Genomic DNA, 22,214 nt, shown 5'->3' on the forward strand with positions numbered 1-22,214 from the left:
AGGAGAAGAGGACAGTTGGATGCAAATGGGTCTACAGAAAAAAAGAGGGAATTTCTGAAGAGGAAGATGCTAGGTTCAAGGCAAGATTGGTTGCAAAGGGTTTCAGTCAGAAGGAGGGAATTGACTACAATGAGATTTTCTCTCCAGTCGTGAAGCATAGCTCGGTCGCGTCTACTGGCATTGGTTGCACAATTTGACTTAGAGCTTCAATAGCTTGATGTCAAAATTGCTTTCTTATATGGTGATCTAGAAGAGACAATCTCTATGGATCAGCCTGAAGGTTTCCTAGCTGAGGGAAAAGAAGATCATGTATGCCAACTGAAGAAATCTTTGTATGGTTTGAAGCAATCCCCTAGACAGTGGTACAGGAGGTTTGATGCATTCATGAATACACATGAATTCTCAAGGAGTGCATTTGATAGCTGTGTATCACAAGATGTCTGGTAACTCAATGTTTTATTTACTGTTGTATGTTGATGATATGCTTATTGCTGCTAACAACATTACACAGATAAATGCTTTGAAGAAACTATTGAGTAAGGAATTTGACATGAAGGATTTGGGAGCTGCAAAGAAAATCCTTGGTATGGAGATTTCAAGAGAAGACGGTGTTGTACATCTTTCTCAGAAGAGGTGCATTGAAAGGGTTCTCAAGAGATTCAATATGCATACGTGCAAACCTGTAAGTACACCATTAGCTCCTCATTTTAAACTTTTAGAGTTACAAATGCCTCAGTCCAAGAATGAGGTGGAGCATATGTCAAAGGTTCCTTATGCCAGTGTAGTTTGTAGCATTATACTATGCTACTCGGACTCTTCAAAAATGGACACGGGTGCGTGTCGGATCCTCCAAAAGTAGTGCATTTTTTAAGGATCCGACACGGGTGCAGCATCATTTTTGGAGAGTCCGAGCAACATTGGCATTATGTATGCTATGGTATGTGCACGTCCAGATATTGCTCAATATGTAAGATACATATCCAACCCAGGAAAGAGGCATTGGGAAGCTATCAAGCGGATATTGAGATATCTCAAGGGAGCTTTTGATGTTGGTCTAACCTTTCGAAAAAATGGTGGAGGTATTTCAATTCTCGATTATGTGGATTCTGACTATGCAGGAGATCTTGACAGAAGGAGGTCCACAACTAAATACATCGTTACTCTCGTTAGCAGTGCCGTTAGTTGGAAATCGACTCTGCAGTTGATTGTCGCTTTGTCTACGATAGAAGCAAAATACATGGCAGCAACGGAGGCGGTGAAACAAGCTATCTGGTTGAAAGGTTTGGTGGCGGAATTGAGTTTGGTTCAGCAGGAATCAACTCTTAGATGTGATAGTCAGAGTGCTATTCACCTAATTAAAAATCAGAGATTTCATGAGCGCACTAAACACATTGATGTCAGATTTCATTTTATTCGAGATGTTGTTGAAGAGAGAACTATCAAGGCCGTGAAGGTTATCACAGACAATAACGCTGCAGGCATGTTGACCAAGGTAATCTCCCTCGCTAAGTTTGCACACTTCAAGGACTTAGCAAGAGTACGCATCAACTGATGCAACTCCGAGAGAACAGTTGTTAGGTGGAGGTGGTATGTTCAAAAAGGGTTTGATTCAACGGGGTTGCCCAATAAGCTTAGAAGTTTTGGCCGTAGTTGTTCATATGCATGCTCGGAACACAAACCAAGGTGGAGATTGAAAGAGTTGCTTTTTGTCATGTGATAGAAAAAAATCCTGTGTCAATTTTAGTTGAATGATTTTCTATTACTTGGAGCCAAAGAATGCTCAATTACTTGGAGCCACAGCATGCATTGCTCGGAGCCAAAGGATGCTAAGATGTGGAGGAGAATTGAAATGTCCATGTAGCACACTTGGAGCCCAAGTCATTGTTTGCCTATAAAACAAGAGGCAATTCTTCTTTGACCATCATCCCAAAAATCATACAATACATTGTACTGAGTAGAGAGTTGAGAAAGCAATTCTCTTAGGTGTAATTGCGAAATCTCCCCTTCCTTTGTTAATAATATAAAAGCAACTATTCTCTAGTGGACGTAGGATCATTTTGATCCGAACCACGTTAAATCTTGTGTTCTTCCTTTTACGTTTTCGCTAACAACTACAGAGGCTATTGTATCCAAGTATAGGCGAGCAAAGTCAAATGAAATGATCTTAGGCGCATATATATTCTAGAAATCAATGAAGCTCAGTACAAGTATTAACATCATGAAAAGAAACTCATATTTTCAAAAGAAACTCATTATTATTCAAAAAACAATATCCAATAATATAACTAGCAATGAAATCTATTCACCTGTCAAAATATTTTACTAACTTAAATACGATTAAATCAAGAATATTTGCACCAAAATGATGAAAAAGTAAAAATTGAGAACACGGGAAGGCGTAATCGTCTAACCAGTGGATCCAAGATATTTCTGTACTTATCATCTTACAATATAACCAAATAAACTTAAAAGAGTTATGCTCTCCAAGTTCTACCTCCACCACAAGGCCGATACTGATAGCAGAGTGTCTAGGCTTTCCAAAAGGCGAAGATGTAAAGGGTAAAAAGACAATCCTTTTCCGTAAATATTCCATCTACTGTATCATCGAACGAAGAATTTAAAGGCTGCTGATTTACACATCAGTTCAACAAAACTGACAATCCTAATCCCCCGTTTCCATGAATTCGCCCATAACAGGCAAAATTAAAAGTAATCAAGAAAGAAAGAGTCTTAGTTGCGTCATTTTCTGTTCGCCTAAATGGAGATATGGGAGGAACACAAATACAGTAGCAAATAACAAAATAACACCATGAAAAAAACTGAAGCAGATGGCTATGAAAAACAGAACTCCATAATACCTTGATCCCAAAAGGAAACATCCGAATCTCTGACCCCAATCGGACAAAATCGGACCCCAAGAGACACCTTGTTAGGTTTGTAACAGATTCTGAAAACAGACCGGAAAGCGGTGGCAGTTTCCGTTCTACAGCAACCGAACAACAACAATTAGGAAAACCTCCAATGAAGTCGCTGCAAGTAGTGTCAAGTGGTCGACTGTTGTAATCCGCTGGAGTGCGGATCGCAGCAAGATTGATGGTGTACAATCTACATCACAAGAAAAGCCAAAAGTCAGCATATTCAAAGAAGTGACCGGATAAGCATTTAAAAATTCGAGGAAAATGATGTGTCGGTGTATAAAGTACTCGGTAATTACAGCAAGAGCACAATAAAATGATAAAATAATCCAAAGATTAAAAAATATATTCAAGGACATAAAAGCTTTTGAAGCCAAAAGAAGCCCCATGAAAGAAACCTCTGAAAAGTCTCTTTGATTTTGGGAAATCTGTGAAAATTCTCTCAAGAACTACGATGATGATGTTTTTCAGATCCAATAAGATGTTAACTTCACAATATAGATCGAAATAAAGAAGTGATTCAATACTTATTTCAGAACGTTATTTATTAAACATCTCGCAAGGATATTAAGCTTGCTATGAACGGAGAGAAGAGAAATGCCCAGGAAGAAGAATAAGGAAGAGCGAAATACCAGGTCTGCTATTTTGATAAGGCCATCAAGATGAGAATCATTCTTCATGTTGATGTGACGGAAATGGATGCGATTAGCACAGGGGAAGAGGAAGTGAAACGGGGTAATTAAGGGGTTTAAAATGGCGTCCCTTCGGGGACATTCGTTAGTAACTCACGCTTAATGGAACACTTAGATTCAGCGGGGGGACAAAAAGCAGAACTCTGAGAAAATAGATAAATAGGTTTTCTGAACAATGAGGCATGCCACCTAAGCAGGCCTATGTCCTGCAATTATATATATATATATATATGTATATGTATATGTATATATATGTATATGTATATGTATATATGGATTACTATAGTCTTCCGTGTTTGTCACAAAGATGATTTGTACAAGGAGATCTGAGCTCATATTAAAGGCCATTAGTCCATCAATTTTCGCAAGTACTTCCACCCAAATGTTACAACAGCATTTTTGTCTCTGCCAAAAGGAAATCTCAACATGCAACTTGGAAGAGGTTCTACAAACAAAATCAGTACCTTACCCAAAAAATTACATAGATTGTAGAAGGAATGAAGAAATGTAACCTGGACAAAAATAGGTACATGGAAGTTAGTCTCGGCTTTTTCTTTGGTGATACTCAAAAAAGCAGCTCTCAAAGACGGGAGAAAAAATGTATTGTGGATTATTGTGGTAAAACTTATTTTACTCAGACTCTCCAAAAGTGTTGCCGCACCCGTACTGGATCCTCCAAAATTACACTATTTTTGGAGGATCCGAGACGCAACCGGCGGCATTGTTGAAGAGTCCGAGCAGCATAGGGTAAAACTGCTACTAAAGCAATAAAAATCTTATTCTGGAAACCGAGCGTGTGGCCTAGTGATCAATAAAGTGGGTTGAGAACCATGAGGTCTCAGGTTTAATTCCCAGCGGAAGCAGAAAAATAGGTGGTTTCTTCCCATCTGTGGCTTGGTGGATAGAGTTACCCAGTACAGGTGGAAGGTAGCAGGTACCCCATGGAATTAGTCGAGGTGCCCACAGAGTTGACCCGGACATCACGATCATCAAAAAAGAAGTTTTTAACATATAGATACTATTGTAAGCCTGAAACAATAAATCGGGATAATATACTGTTTGAGAACTGAGTTAAGTGTAATAAGGTAATATGTTCTGTGTATAGATGCACATGTATATGTCTGCAATAATGGTGCTTGATGCGTTCAAAAATCACCTGACTAAAGGAAATTTGACTTGACAGTAACTTTGAGAGAAGAAACTTTCCGTCTTCTCTAATACAATGTCCTGCTAGTATCTCAAAGGTATTCTAATTAACCATTTCAGTTTGGTATTTCCGTCATCGCATACGCTAATTAAGCATTTCCACTAAGAATAGTTGATTCTGATGTCTGCCCCGACATTAAAAACATCAGGGAATGAAGCTAATATCCATGTACAATTGTATATCAACAAAGTTGGCAGAGGAAGCATTGAGAAAAAGAGTGCACAAACATGAATTACTTCTCACTTTATTAGGCAGTATCTTAAAGCTGCTTTACTTTACCCTCTTTGCATTGCAGATTTTTAGGCTGGAAGGAAATAGAATATTATGCTGCAAGTCTATACCTCAATTGCAAAAGGATGCTTCTGAATGATATGTTTAAAACCCAATCCGAAGGACTAGTTGTTGGTGCTTCCTCTGCATTAACGGAGAAGAACTTTTAGAATACAGAAAAATCACAATAAATTAGCTTACCTTAATGAAAAGGAAGTACAATTAAAAAGAAAATGCCCCACTCTATACTCTTGCTCCCGTGTTGTTGTACTCACTCACAGGGAGACTCAACTGATGCATGTAGAGATGCAAAGCAAATGATTTTGAGTTCAGTCTGGTTTTCTTAAATGATATGCTTTTATCGGACACCCCTAGACTTGGCAAAATGGGTTTTAATTAATCCCCGAGCTGCCACATGGCATAGTGAGTGTAGTCACACGCCACTGACAAAAAATTGGTATTTTGACATTTCCCTTTACATTTCCTTCAATTCACTAAACATCAGTGGATTTCGCTTTTTGAATTGTGTCCCAATGTAAAAGTTATATCCCAAAGAAATTAACAAATCAATATTATGATTCGTGTGGACGTATATATACTTCAAAACCTAACAATAAATTGTTCGAATTAAGCGAATAGTAGTTAGTATCTCACGTTAATGTAGTCAATGCAACCCATAATTAGTTTGGAATGACAAATAAATATATGTGGACGGCATAAGTTTGATAATTCGTTAACAAAATGTAAAGGAAAAATCGGTTAAAAATTCAAAAGCTCCTCCAGCAAGGTAATCTTAGAGCCTGTTTGGATTGGCTTATTTTAGGTGCTTTTAGCCAAAATAGCTTTTAAGCACTTTTGTAGTGTTTGGGTAGCATGAGTAGTTTGGAAAATATAAAAGTGCTTTAAGTTTAAGTTAACAAATTTATGCGATGGGGATAATTGGAACAAGCAAAACTTAAAAGCAAAAGTTATATAAGTGGTCAAAAAATAAGTCAAAAGCCATGTAATTTTATGTTTTTTTAGAATTACTTAGATGATTAACTTATGGCTTTTGGCTTACGGAGAGTTTTTAAGCCCATCGCTTCTAATTTATTATGTGGCATATGAATATATTACACGTGGATGGCCACGCAAGCGTTTTAATCCGGGTTTGGACATGAGTGATATACAGGCTCTTAATTTGTCTAGCAACTTAAAAATGCTTTTATCCGAAAGCAATGAGACACCGAAAAAATCACTAAAAGTGGACGGAACCAATAAAAGGTAAAAATCAAAACCAGCAAGGTAATCTTAATTTTAGGTGCTTTTAGCCAAAATAGCTTTTAAGCACTTTGTACAAAATAAAATAAGCACCTAAAAATAACAAAAATAAGTCAAAAGCCATAAGTTAAATTCCTAACATGAAAACATATATCCCATCTTAATTTGTCTAGCAACAAAAATACAATAATCCATAAAAGGTATCCCATAGGGTGTCATGATGCCAGAATCAACAAGGTAAGATCCTCCACATGAAACAGATACTCAAAACATATATCAGAGATACTGACAAGCATTGATGCACTAAGGAACATCTATCAGAACAACATAAAAGTACCCACAGAGAGAGAGAGAGAGAGAGAGAGTGTGTCTAACTATAGTCAAGCAAAGATTAGGCAAGTCATGGGTCAAACTGAGCATAATCTTCCTCATTAATAGCACGAGTCTCGATCATTCTATAAATTCATCGTATATTCCTATTATTTTGGAAATCATTGACAAACTTTTCAACCATATCTTTAGCAAATCTTTCTGTTAGTGATTCCATGAATGGACAATTTTAATTGCAACAATCTCATGTGTAGCATACTAAATTATAAAAATTATGCAGAAGAGGCGCTGAACCTGCCACAAGCTACAACAATGTCATCGAATTTCCATTCACTGCTCGAGTGCTGAAGTTGTTGCTCAACTTCCCTGATTGCCTCAATATAGCCCCTGAGAAAATAGTCACACTTAGCAAACTGGTGACACTAAGATACAGGTTTTGTATTTCTTCCTAAAGTAGAGCAAATTTCTAGAGCAATTACGCTCAATAAATTAGAATGTACCATCACTCTCCATTACTAAAGGATGGTAATCTCAGGGTCAGAGCGTAATTCGGTTTGATATGTTTTAATATGAGGTATAGGCATTTGAGAAACTTCCTAACAAATTAATGGATTGAACCCTTGGTTATTCAACTAATGATGCTGATCAGTCCTTGGATCTTTTTCTTTAAACAGGTGTTTCTATAACTCTATGGAATGATTGTATAAACATCAGCATAGAGAAAGTACAACTCTTGGCATGTATTCTGACCGGGCTACTAGCTTCTGAATGGCTAATAGCTCTGACAATCAAGAAAATAAGTCATCCCTGGCTACCCTAGTGCCATCACATTTGGAATAATAGAAATATTGACAAGTAGCAAAGTATGCATTTCCCGATCAAAAAAAGAAGGAAAAAGAAGAATGACAATGCAATAATCCATAACGTTATATGACTGTTCAATTTCAAGAAGCCAGTGGAGAGGGTTTCAGCTGGCAAGAAGAGTGGTTGATTATACTGTTAAGTATCCCTGTAACACAGGGTTACGCCACTCGAGTTCTAAAATTAACGAATCACTGCAAACCCAAATAGTCATCCAAATATTATTGTCTTTCTAAGACACAAGACAACAAATATAGCGAATGAAATAAGCGAAGTCAATCCTTGCACCACAAGTAACCAGCTAATACCGTACTTATGGCTCAATTTGGGGCCACGAGATGGAAAATTGATTCGCTACTGAAGTGTTCACAATTAAACGGGAATGGGCCACATACTGAAGTTCAAATTAAGCCAAGACGCAATGAGTTCAGAGGCTGTATAGGGAGCTCTACACTCAGAAACTGAAGGCTATCATTAAGAACTTATGGCAACATGTTGATGCTTAAAGCATCCACGCACATCTCCAGGTGCAAGTGAAGCGCCGAAAACAAGGAAGAGGAAAGGAAGTAGGTTTAAGCTTTATCAGCAGAGGAAACAAGCAGTGGCGTAACAAAATAAGCCTTACCAGGTTCCTAGAGAATTTGATCCACCAGCAGAGATAACATACGGCTTTCTCCCTTCATTTAACAGCTTTTCTTTCATAATTTGGTAAGATTCTGAGGCATATTCTGAGGCATAAGACACATTATGATCAGTATTCAGTACTATAAAAAAATAAAACCTGTCAGCTTAGGACTACCAGAAACAGACTTAGCTTCAGAATAATTGAAAACTGGTCAAAGTTCAGATACTTGTTCCACTTGGAAAATCAGGAACACATCACAATATTGGAGGACAACACTACTTCCCACATCATCAATTAATCAGCAACTTTTTTTCTATTTTTATTTTGTCACAAGATGACTGACTTAAAACTTTTTTGATGAAGATGACTGACTTAAAACTTAATGCATTAAAAACACTAGAGGCGGCGGTTACTTTTAGCGCGTTGCATAAATTTATGTGTAAAAATTCACTAAAATTGCAACTAGTAGTAGATATGAACCCATAATTTTAACGATATAATAGGTTGAATGCTAAGAACCTTAAATGTTGACCCTTAAAATTAAAATCCTGGATCCGCCTCTGTATTCCAAATCTCACACTTCAATAATTTGATTATGAACTTGTACTTCATTTCCGAGAGCTTTTTTCTTGTATACCATCCAAAATTCCAAATGTTCCACAAGAACCTTTCTACCAAAACCCTCTACAAGAGCAAGATCCATTCTTGATATGATGGAAGCGACTCGAGTCCCTCAGTATAATTTCATGTTCAATGATTTTGGAGATGTATGTCATTGCAGTATGACAGTCTCCACAAACTCGTAGGTTCTTGGTTATTCTAATAGGCACTCCAGGAGCTGACGTGAGAATGCCGTACGCAAGGGCCAGCTTTTCACTATGTTCAACAAGAAGATCGCCTTTCTCCTCATCATCTACATCATGAAGAGCAAAACTTGTTTCCGGTATATAGCCCATTGCTTTGATACGGTGAATCAGGTCTTCTAGGAGATCATATATCTTTTCAGACATTGGATGAGATCTGTCCCCCACAAAAAATGTAACAGTCTCCTTCTTTCCTTGAACCCAACTACATCCAGGTCTCTTCCTTATGCCAGAATGTTTCATGAGAGATCTAACCCGGGCCACATCTTTCCAACGTTTGGCATTAGCATATATATTTGAAAGAAGTGTATAAGTCCCATCATTTTCAGATTCCAGATCTGACAGCTTTGCAGCAGCATGCTCGGCAAGATCCACATTTTTATGGACTCTACAAGCGCTAAGCAGCGCGACCCATACTACTGAGGTTGGTTCCATTGGCATGCGTTCAGTGAGCTTCATAGCTTCATCCAGTCGACCAGCACGACCCAAGATATCAATCATGCAGGCATAGTGTTCAGCCCCAGGAACAACTCCAAAATCCCCCTTCATATTGTTGAAGTAATTCATACCCTCATCAACCATTCCAGAGTGGCTACAAGCATATAGCACAACAAGAAAAGTTACCCCATCTATGGGGAGCCCTGCTCCTCTCATCATGTTAAACACTTCGAGAGCCTCATCCCCACGACCATGCATTCCATAGCCAGTCATCAGGGATGTCCATGACACAGTATTCCTCTGGCTCATGTTATCAAACACAAGCCTAGCTGCATCAACATCTCCAGATTTGGCATACATGTCAATAAGACAGTTAGCCACAAAGACCATTGTAGGTTCATACCCTTGTCGTAACACATATGCATGAATTTGTCTACCAATCCTAAGACTAGACAGACGAGCGCAAGCCACCAGAGCACATGATATAGTATATGCATTTGGGATTACAGAGTACTCATCCTTCAGCATGGCCGAAAAAAGTTCTAAAGCATCATTGGCATCGCCATGCTGGGCATGTCCACCAATCATGACTGTCCATGTGACGACATTCCTATCTCTCCTGTCAATATCATCAAACATGGCCTGAGCAACTTTCATCTCCTTGCACTTTGCATACATGTCAATCAGAGCATTAATCACCATGAGTTCCTCCTCAGCATTGCTTCCTTCCAAACTCAACATTCTTTTAATGGCATAGCAATGAGTTTCCTTCCCTTGACACAGTGCTCCAATAGAAGCACAACCTGAAAGCACAGAAACAAGAGTGATGACATTTGGCTCTGCCCGAGAAAGCATCATCTCCTTAAAGATATTGAGCGCTTCATAGCCTAAATCCCTCTGTGCATACCCCGAAATCACAGCACTCCATGTCACAACATTCAAATCAATCTCTTCTTCCCTCATTCTCTCAAACAGTCCCAAAGCCTCATCAAACCGTCCTATCTGAGAGTACCCAGTTACCAACGCGTTCCAAGAAACCACATCTTTCACCTCCATTAGCTCGAAAACCTTGTTAGCATCATCCAAACGCTTGCATTTCGCATACATATCAACAACCGCATTTCCCACAAACACATCCTCATGTAAACATCTCCGAATCGCATAACCATGAAGTTGTTTCCCTCGTCTCCACACCCCCATAGAACCACAAGCCGGAAACACATTAACTAAACTAACAGCATCAGGTCGCAACTCAAAACTATTCAACGAAACCATCTCATCAAACAATTCCAATACTTCCTATCCTCATCCTTCTGTACATAAGCCGCCACAATCGAATTCCACGAAATAACATCAGCAGTTCCTCTCACAAGAATTTCATCAAACACCTGGCGTGCATGACCCAACAACCCACATTTCCCGTACATAGCTATAACCCCATTACATACAAACACATTTGAGTCCAACCCAGATAGTAAAACCATTCCATGTACAGATTCACCGCAAATTAGAGACTTAATCTCACCGCACGCTTTAAGTACATACGGATATGTGTAGCCATCAGGTTTCCAATCAAGTCTTAACATTTCTCTAAAGAGGGATAAGGCAGTTTCGTGATGTCGGAGAATAACACTGCGTTTGATGAGGTTGTTCCACCAGAAAACAACATGGGATGACCATGTTGTGGGGTTTGCTGAGGGTGAAAAAGCGCCGATGATGACGAGTTTGGCTTTGATACAAGATTTGCATTGTTTGAGTAAGTGGGTAAAAGAAGAAGGAGGAGTTGTTGTTCTGTGTAATGGTGTTGAGGAAGAGAAGAAAGCGAAAAAGGAGGTGGATTTGAAGGGAAAGTGAAGTAGAGCTGAGTGTAATGACGAGGGAACAAGCATACTCCGCAACTGCCCCTTGTACTTCAAAAGAATCAATAAACGAATACTGTGTCTTTTTAACTGGGAATCAGTGGCTTCTAAATTTTGTTCAAATTTGTCATAGAAGGTACCTCGATTTACTATTTGTATATGTTATTATATAAACTAGTTATGTGAGGCCCGGGCTTATGTTATTATATAAACTGGTTATGTGAGGGGGCTTATGTTATTATATAAACTGGTTATGTATCGTTATATATAAAAGTAGATATTTTAACTAAAGAAATATAATTTGTGTTAGTACATGAAGTGTACAATTAACAACCATATACCTATTTGTCCATAATAGTTATATGAAAGCAAAATTTTCATTCCACTCCTTTAATATTTCAACTTCCATTTTGATGAAATTATTTAATTCAAATCAAATTTGAAATAATTTGACATTATAACTTAGATGAAATTATTTAGTTCTAAATAAATATTACATAGTTAATGAACTTTTAAGACAAATACATAATTTAATTTGAAAACAAGCCCTCTCTTAATCGGGGATTAGGGGTTCGAACATGGATATGGAAAAAAATATTTGGAGGAAGCGCTCCCCGAATAGGCGCGATCTAAGTATCTATATATCGGATATCGAGCACCAATCAAAAAATCAAAGAACGTGAAAAATGAGGTAGGAGGTTCGATAGGCTTTTGAAAAGTAGACTTTAAAAACAAACAAAAAAATTGACTTAAATAAATAAGATTAGGACCTAAAAGTAATTAATTTAGGACTACTCTCCCCATTAAAAACAAAAAACAACTTAAATAAATAAGTAAAAGTAATTAATTAAAAAGTTTTTTTTTAAAAAATTGGGCGAATTATTGTGAGGACTACAAAAGTCCTCACATTCCCTCTTATATTAAGTAGTAATAAAGATATCTTGTAATAATTATAATAAAATTAAGAATTTGAATTCTAATTAGATAATATTTATTATTAATAGAATTTGAAGAATTTGAAATTTTTAGTATAGATCTAAATATCTATATATCTAAATCTAGCGAGTACGTATAATAAGTGGTTTTTACTACTCTCCCCATTACAATTTAAGTAGGCGTTTGGCAATTGAAACAAAATAATCTTTATTTTATTTGGAATTTTTGAAGTTGGAATTGAAGATGGAGTTGTGTTTAGTTACACTTTTTGTAAAAAAAAAAAAAAAAAAAAATTGGTTGTTTGAAAAGAAAATCATAATTAAGGGTATTTTACTCAAAACATCTCTTAATTTTTAGAAGTTAATGAATTCCTTAGTTCATGTCTTCAAGCTTAAAACCTCATACAAAACCTCAATTATTTTGAACCGGAGGGAGTATAGTATGATTAATTACTCTCAGGTTGGAGTTTTGTTATAAGTTAAGGGAAATACTGAGACTATTTCTTAATAATAGTGTAATATTAGATCATAAAATTAATGGAGGGTAATGTCGCCTATTTCCGAAGAGTACATGATTTGACCTTTTACTATATACTCCCTACGTCCACTTTTACTTGTCACATATTGACTTGGCACGCCTTAAGAAGTCAAAAATAGAATGAAAAGTTTATCATATTATCCCTAATTATTGCTAATTCCAAAGTCTTGGAAAAAGGAATTATAAAATTTGATTTATTAATGCTAAGGGTAAAATAGGAAAAAAGTGATAAATTATGTCTTGGTTCGCTAAAGTGGACAAGTAAACTTGGACAACTTTTTTTAGTATAATGGATAAATAAAAGTGGACGAAGAAGCCCATCAACCTAAGCTTTTGAATCGGACGACTTCCAGAACCCGCTAATAAACCGGCCGGTTTTCGATTTAAAACCGAACCGCCACTGTTCGTTTACCCAATTTTAAAATGAAAATCGGACCGGTCCAGCTCGAAACCGCTCCAAAACCTCTTCTTCTTTTTTTTTTAGTATATATATATTATAGTATATATATATAGGTATATTATAGTATTTATATAAGTATATTTATATATTTACATATGTTATATAAGTACCTATATATATATATATATTAGTTATATCTTAGTTATACTACATATACCTAAAATATACTAAGAATATACTTATATATATCAATATATATATATAACTTATACATATATATATGTTTAAGTTATATGTATACTATATATAGTTATATATATATATATATATATATATATATATATATATATATATATATATATATATATATATATATATATATATATATATATATATATATATATATATATGTTTAAGTTATATGTATACTTATAACTTATATATTATAACTTAAGTTATTTATAGCTTAAGTTTTTTCTAAGTTTATAAATTCATTTTTTATAAATTAAGTATATTTATATTATAAGTATATTCTTAGTATATTTTAGGTATATTCCTAACTTAATATAAGTAAAATATGAACACAAGTAAATAGAAGAAATCTCAATGAGCCATATATTTTATTCATTCATGGATAACATTTATTTGCAAGTTGTAATTTTTTTTAACTTACAAATAATACATGAGTTGCAAAGAAATAGTAGAATAATAAAATCACCAATTGTCAATCATTTGGTTAATTTCCCCCATATCATATTCGGCCATGGAGATATCTTCAAAGTCTTCCATTTGGTTCACTCCACTTGCTATCAAATCTTCAATCTCTTCCTCTTTGCCTTCCACCGCTTCTAAGTTTTGGTTGTGTCGCTCCGATCTAATCCAATCTGAATGCACACTAGTACTTGCAAGTTAAATCCGAATAATGAGTGTCTATGGTCTTCAATTTGTTGTCTTCCTTGGCTAAATACACTCTCCGAAGCCACGGTTGATATTTGAACCGTAAGGATATCTCGAGCCATTCTTGAAAGTATCGGATGCCTTGCCTTGTATTTCTTCCACCATTCTAAGACATCCAAATAATCTAGTTCCTTGATATCCACATTTGGTCGCATCAAATAAAGGTGATATTCATCAAAGTTTGCATTACAAGAAGGAGTTGGATGTGAATGTAAAACTTTTAAATGCGACAAACCCGACAAGCCCTTTTTGCTACTTTGAGAAGTAATAGGGCGTGGAGCAATCCGGTGTAGTATTTTCTTCAAATTAGAATAATGACTAAAAATTTTCTAAACTCGGCATTAATAGCAAGCTCATTTCAAATAAAGATGGTTCAACTCCCTCTTCAATTTCTAAAAATATATAATTTGATTAACCAATGCTCTAGTATAAGACATTTTTAAACAAGGATTTAAAAGAGTTCCTTATCATTAGTCATAAATTTCCAAATTTTAGCAGTTGGCTTACGAGTTCTAAGCGGTTTGTCTTGTGTATGTGATTGTACAGGACCTGTATCTCCTATTAGATTTTTGGGGGCTTGTGTTTCATCATCATCATCATCATCAATTTCATTAAAAGTGTCGGTATAATGTTGTTGCATTGTCTCATAATCTAAAAGTGGATTATTTCTACCAACATCAATACCTAAATTAGGTGTTTCGTTCACAAATGTTTCCTCATCAAATCCACCTCTAACAATACCACTACTACCGGCACCACGTCTAAATCTCTTCGCCATTATTAAATAGAATTAATTTAAATCACACTCAAATAAATCACAAGAAAAAATAAATTGCAACAAATTAAATTGCTAGAATTAAATTGCATAAATTAAATAGCGAAAAATAAAGATACAGTTGGAACGAAGGTACCTGTAACACCTCGTATCTTAGAACTCATGTTAGGCTCATAACGTTAGAGTTTTAGAGAAAAATTTGAAAGTTTGTACGTATTACGAAAGTGGTTGACCAAATTCTACTTCGGGCACCCGTAACTCATTGATTAGTTGATAATTTGAGAAAACTTAAAACATGAAATTTGTATCCCTTTGGAATAGCTTTCCAAAGGTATCTTATGGAGCTCAAATGGAGCTCTATGATAAGAGTTATGCCTGTTTTACTATCACTGGTTGGAGCAGAATTTTCAGATTTTGGGTTACGTTTTTAGCCTTTTCCTACTCGAACTGGGACTCCTTATTTTATTATTGTATGAAGTAAAAACGTCCCTAACACTATTCTAAACCCTAAGAGACTATTCTCTTCTCTCTACCTCCATCCCTAAAGAACCTAGACACTTCAATCTTGCAAGAAACTCATTCTTGCAATCAAGAAAAATCAAGAAACCTTCAAGAATTTGGTTTGGCAATCTAGTTTCCTAAGATTTCCTCCAAGGTAAATATTTTAATCAAGAACCTTTGTATTCTACAAGATTTATCATTTATAAAGACTAGAATAAATCCATCCATCCCGTTACCCTATAAAAATCAAGAGTTGTAAAAAGTTGGAGAAAACTCTAGTATTTTTCTGTTGAGTTTCATTCCGACCAGCCATATTAATTTGGTGTTACCCAATAATCTAACCGTTGGATCAAGCCCAAATTTTAACTGAGTGTTCATAACACATAATTCTGAAATATGAACGGTAAAGATTGGATTTGGAGGTCCGGAGAAGTACCCTTTGAGCTACGAAAATCAGTGAAAATCCTCTCAAGGTTTCCAAATTCAAAGCTTTTGGAATTCTTCTTCAAAGATTCTGACTTTTCTTCAAGTTTTGGAGCGATTAAGGTATGTAGAGTTACTATCTACGTGTGGGAACATCATTGTTCTTCCCCACGCCTCCTAATCCATAAAGTATGAAACTTTACAAAACTAGGGTTTCTATTCTATACTATGCTCATGATAACCCTAGGTCCATGTCTATGACTATATTATGTTTGAATTGCAATTATTCTATCATTGTGTTCTCGATACTCATTATGATTATTGAGAATCATTCGTAATCCATGAAAACCCATATTTTGTATTCCATGGGTTCTTGCATGCATGTTTTTGACTAAGAATGATTATTTCATGAATATCCTATATGTCTACAAGTTTTCATGCAATTAAATCATATAATTACTTTCATGCCATGATACAAGAAATATACATGCTAAATACAAGTTATTTCATGAAACCATGCTACAAGTTATCTCATGAAACCATGATACAAGCTATGTTACAAGTTACTTCGTGAAATCATGATTACAAGTTATTTCACGAAAATCATGGTCTTCTTAGCCAACTATATTATGTTCATGTTTTTGGGAGTTGCACGAATTACCGAGAAGGCTCGAGATAGCCCGAAACTACGTAGCCACCGTAGGACAAAGATTGCTCCGCCCGCTTAGACGATTCCTTAATTTTACACGAATGGATCCATCGTGCACATTACCACCTTAGACCCCGGCAAGGTACGTGCCCGCCTGTCCTGGCCGAGGTACCGACGCCACGCACCACGCGGTGATATCACATGGTCGGTTTATGAAATGCTCTCCCTACTTATCATGTTTTATTTATGTTTATATATATATATATATATATATATATATATATATATATATATATATATATATATATATATGTACCCATGCTCATGCTCATGCTCATGGTCATGTCTAGGTTTTCAGTTTCAGTTCTTATCATGTTATTCCATATCCTATGTTATTTCTTTCAGTTGTTTTACATACTAGTACATTCAATGTGCTGACGTTCCCTTTCTATTGCCTGGGGGCCTACATTTCACGATGCAGGTATTGATTGACGAGTGACAACGAGATTTGCTCGTTAGACATTGCTCGTATCAACTTTTGGTGAGCCCCATCTCATTCGAGGTTGTGTCTTTACTTCTATTTATGTCGGCTATACGCATTTAAGGTATGCTTGCAGGGCCTTGTCCCGGTGAATGATTTTAGCGTACGTATTCGTGTCGAGGTTTCATAGACTAGTTAGTTGTCATGTTCGGTTGAGCTGGCCTTAATGGCTACATTACCATAATTCCGCATTCATGATAATAATAATAATATTTTCGCACTTATGATTATTGAATTCCATGTTTTCATAATTCATGCATGTTTACTTTATATTCCGCATCGATTCATGTCCCATGTAGACTCAATAAGTCATGTGGTTCGCTCGGTCACACGACAAGGCACCGAGTGCCGTGTTATGCTCAGGCCATGGTTCAGGGCGTGATAGTACCAAATTGCCGGACTAATTTCCAACAAAGTGAAGGCAGCTAGAATTGCAAATCCACCAAAGCTACTTCGGATTGTTGCAAAATCACCAACTCCACCAACAATATTATAATTGCAAAATTAATAATTGAAACTAGACTAAGACTTTATAATATTTAATTGAGACTTTGAGAGAAATTTAAAGTGGCTAATTGTTGCAAAGTAACTATAATTGAGAGATTGAGAGAAAGAGAAGAGTGAATAGTGTGGATTAAAATGGAAATGGAGAGGGGTTTATATAGGGGTGGGGGATGGGTTAAAGTGTTAAAAAAAAAGTTTGGAGGGTTGGGGGGCCAAAATGGGGGTTTGGAACCGTTTGACAACGGCCATTTTTGCAATTGGACCGTTGACCAACGGTCCAGCCCATGTCCCAACGGCTACTTTTTTAATTTTTTTTTTTAATTCTGACCGGTTTAACTGGTTTAACCGGTCCGGTTCCGGTCCCAAAAAAATCGAAACCGGACAGGTATATATTAAGCGGTTGACCGGTTCCGGTTTCAGTTTTACCAGTCCGGTTATCGGTTTGAACCGGTTGACGGGCTTAGTGGACGGAGGAAGTATTTTCTTTTCTTCCTACAAAAGCCTGGAGAGAAAAATTGCTTGACCTGACACGACGTGCTCGTCCAAGTTTAATCAATTTAATTCTATGAGGAACATTACACATAAATTAAGGTGAGCTTCATACGAATTAGTGCTATGAATATAAGGTGTTCTATTTTAATATTTCAAAGTCGGCAGTTCCCAATATTTTTATGAACCATACAGGGCGTTAATATTTTTTATTTATTTATTTTAGATGGATATAAAAGCAAGTAAATAAACACTGTAAGAGATCAGATTGTATTTTCTCATATTCGTCTTTTAACATGGGAAAGAACACATCTTAACTTATCATGGTAAACTTGAGCAAAAAAGTTATAAACATCATGTATTAACATGACAAATTTGAGATTATAAATCACCACAAAAAACCCAAGTCTGGATGCTAGAAATGTCACACGATGGCAACCATTTCAATCCTCATAAACTATTCTTTTAATTTCCTCAATTTGAATTTTTTTTAAGTGTATGTTTGTGAATACTAAGGAGAGACACATGGAAGAATGTATCTTTTAATGGATCGTATTCGTAAGTCGTAACTTTGCACTTTTGTAGTAAGTTGAAGCACTAGTCGTTCTTCTAACCTCAATAAAACTTGTCGAGTTGTAATTGATCTTTCAACACTAGAAACTCGTTTGTATATTCCAGGTGCTGTTGACCAAATTCTCCTGAAAACAAAAATAAAGTTGAAACACGCAATTGTCAAGGGTGTTGTTGGGAATAAAATAGACCCGCAAAAATAATATTCACGGTATTAGTGATAAACGCGGAGCACTAAGTTATGGTTAAGTCAGCAAGAATAAAATGAAGCAATAATGACATCGGAATTTTACGTGGAAACCCTTCGAATAAGGGAAAATCACGGCCAAGAGGAGCAACTCGATATCACTATAGCAAGAAATTTTACACTGTGTAGTAACAAGTACAAATACTCCTAAGACCACTACACCCTCAAAAGAAATAACACTCTTTTGATTTTCCCACCTCACTACAATATCACTCACACTCTATTTTTCTTCACAGACTATTTTCTTACAACCTATGGAATACCTCACTTTGCTCTCACTCAGATGTATTGTCTGAGATTTTTGGTGTGTCTTTAAACTGAAAGAGAGCTCCCTATTTATAGGGATGGAGTGTGCAATTTTTTCTTCGGGGCATTAATCGCCCGTGCCAATTAAAGATTGTATCCGCAAAAGGAAATTGTTGTATCACATTCACACACTTTGTCAAAGCGGAAATAAACATTTCACTTAAATCACGGGTATTTATAGGTCAGACCCCACAAATCTCCCCTCCGTACCCATCTGACACGAAGTGAGGGTACACCGGGCTTCTAGTTTGAGTGTATGCCGACAAGTTCTTTGCACAATTCAAACTTGTCTCTACCACACCTTGGTCAAAGATATTCAGCAGGATTTTCACTCGTGTGAATCTTCTTGACTCGGAACAATTCGTTCTCAACCTCGATCACGAATCCAATGATATCCGACGTCGATGTGCTTTGTTCTCGCAGGTACATGGAGTTCTTGCTCAATTCTATTGCACTCGACCGTCACAATAGACAACATACTCCATTTCGTCGCAATCCAAGTTCTTGAAGGAATCTCGAGCCATATCATCTCTTTTCCAAACGCCCGTAGCCGCAATATACTCCCGCTTCGGGCCAGATGCGACACACTTCGCAACTTCGACCGCCATGATAGCCCCCCCCGAAAAAGTAAACAAATATCCAAAAGAGGGATTTTCTCGCTATCGAGGTCACCCGCCATATCGAATCCGTATAGCCCTTCAAGATTGGATTTGATCCTTAAAAAACACAAGCATTCATCCGAGCTTCCTTTTAGATACTCGAGTATCCACTTCACAAACCTTCCCGATGCTCTTTCCCTGGATTTTTGAGAAATCTGCTAATAATACCGACTGCATGAGCAATATCTGGTCGAGTGCATACCATTGCATACATCAAACTTCCGACGGCAGAGCAATAAGGAATCTTGGCCATTTTCTTTTTTTTCTCCATTATTGTAGGACACATCTCTTTGTCAGCTCGTATGACCAGAAGAGGTGTAAGCTAACCCACTTAGCACTCTTCATATTGAAGCGCCTCCAAGACACGTTCTATGTACTTTTTCTGCGACAAGTAAAGCTTCTTTTTGTCTCTCGAACGAGTAATCCTCATGCCCAAAATCTGCTTAGCACGGCTCAAGTCTTTCATTGCAAAAGACTTAGTCAACTATTTCTTCAACTCGTCAATTTCTTCAACTCGTCAATCTTGGAAGCATTCCTGCCCACTCAATATATCGTCCACATATAGCAAGAGGATGATAAAGTCATCATCAGAAATTTTTTGTGCAAACGCACAGTGATCTGAAGAAGTCTTTTTATAGCCTTGCTCTCCCATAACAGATCCAAACTTCTTGTACCACTGTCTAGGAGCTTGCTTTTATCCATAGAGACTCTTCTTAAGTTTGCACACATAATTTTCTTTATCTTTTGGCTCAAGCCCTCAAAGTTGTTCCATATAGATCTCCTCTTCTAAGTCACCGTGAAGAAAGCAAATTTTCACATCCATCCGCTTCAATCTCCAAATCAAGACTAGCAACCAAACCAAGAACCGTCCGACCTGGAGGACATTTTCACAAGTGAGAAAATATTTCATCAAAGTCAATACCTTTCCTTTGACCAAATCCCTTATCAACCAATCTAGCTTTGTATCCGGGCTTCAAGCCGAGTTCTTTCGCTTTAACTTTGAACATCCACTCTGTTCTTCAAAGCTCTCATACCCTTAGGCAATTTCACCAACTCAAAAGTATGATTCTCATGCAGAGATTTCATCTCATCTTGCACGGCTTCAATCCATCGGGTCCTCGTGCTCATCTTCCATGGCCTCCTCATAACATTCGGTGTTCTTCCCCACGCCGAGTAATACATACTCATTAGGTGAATAACTAGAAGAAGGAACATGCTCGTCTAGTAGACCTTCTAAGTGGAATATCCGACTCATCCACGACTTCACGAGTAGGAGTATTTACCTCATCAATAGCAGCAAAGATCGTTATCATCATCAACACGCCGATCCGGAACATGATTCCCGGGCATCACCATCGTCATCGAGCCCACCAACTTCATCAACATTTGTATGAGGGACTTGATCAAGATTAACTAAACCTTCTAACTTGAAGATTTTATCTTCTCCGCTTTGTTAATATCTTCAATGGTTTGATCCTCCACGAAGATAACATCACCGTTTCCTCACGACCTTCTTCTCAATCGATCATATATTTCGTAACCAAAAACTCATCAAGGCCATAACCGATGAAGATGCATCGCCTTGTCTTGGTAGTTAATTTGACCTCTCATCTTTAGGCACGTGTACAAAAGCTTTGCAACCAAACACTTTCAAGTGGTCATAGAAACATCCTTGCCATACCAAACTCGTTTGGAACATCACTTTGCAAAGAATCAATAGGGATAGATTAATAACATGTGCAAGTCAATAAAGCCTCACCCCAAAAGGAATTCGGCAACTTTGCTTCAGAAAGCAAACATCTGACTCTTTCCATCAAGGTCCCGTTCATCCTCTCTGCTAAACCATTAAGCTGAGGAGTCTTAGGAGGAGTCTTTTGGTGTGTCGATACCCCGTTGCTTGCGATTCGTCAAACGGTCCACGTATTCACCACCGTTATCGCACGAATACACTTCAACTTTTTCCCGTTTCTCTTTCAATCAAGCCTAAAACTCGCTTAAAGACACCCAACACTTGGTCTTTAGTCTTTAGGACGTAGACCCAAAGTTTTCGAGCAATCATCAATAAAAGTAATAAAATAAAGTGCACCACCCAAGGTCCTTGTTTTCATTAGACCACATAAATCCGAATGCACCAATTCAAGCAACTCGTCTTTCTCAAGGAGGATGAGATTTGAAAGAAACTCTATTTTGTTTTCCAACCCAAGCAAAGTTGCTCACACTTTTCTAATTTAGCACTTTCGAAATTTGACAATAATTTCTTTTGGCCGTAACATTTAGTCTTTCTCGCTAATGAGGCTAAGCCTCTTATGCCATAACGTTGAAGAGCTATTGCTCTCAACTGCATTCACCATATTAACACAGGTAGAGGCCGTAGTTCAGTATAGACCACGACACTTTTCG

The 22,214-nt window shown here is 36.9% G+C and overlaps 1 protein-coding gene across 1 annotated transcript; it reads right to left on the bottom strand.

Moving 5' to 3' along the window:
- Positions 1–8,728: 8,728 nt before the first annotated feature.
- On the bottom strand, positions 8,729–11,400 carry LOC132056188 (pentatricopeptide repeat-containing protein At5g16860-like). Its single transcript, XM_059448270.1, is given in 2 exon segments — positions 8,729–10,759; positions 10,762–11,400. Coding segments are annotated over 2 exon segments (2,517 nt in total). The 5' UTR covers positions 11,351–11,400; the 3' UTR covers positions 8,729–8,831.
- Positions 11,401–22,214: the final 10,814 nt, after the last annotated feature.

The sequence above is a fragment of the Lycium ferocissimum genome, chromosome 5, assembly GCF_029784015.1.
Source record: "Lycium ferocissimum isolate CSIRO_LF1 chromosome 5, AGI_CSIRO_Lferr_CH_V1, whole genome shotgun sequence".
Classification (NCBI taxonomy): domain Eukaryota; kingdom Viridiplantae; phylum Streptophyta; class Magnoliopsida; order Solanales; family Solanaceae; genus Lycium; species Lycium ferocissimum.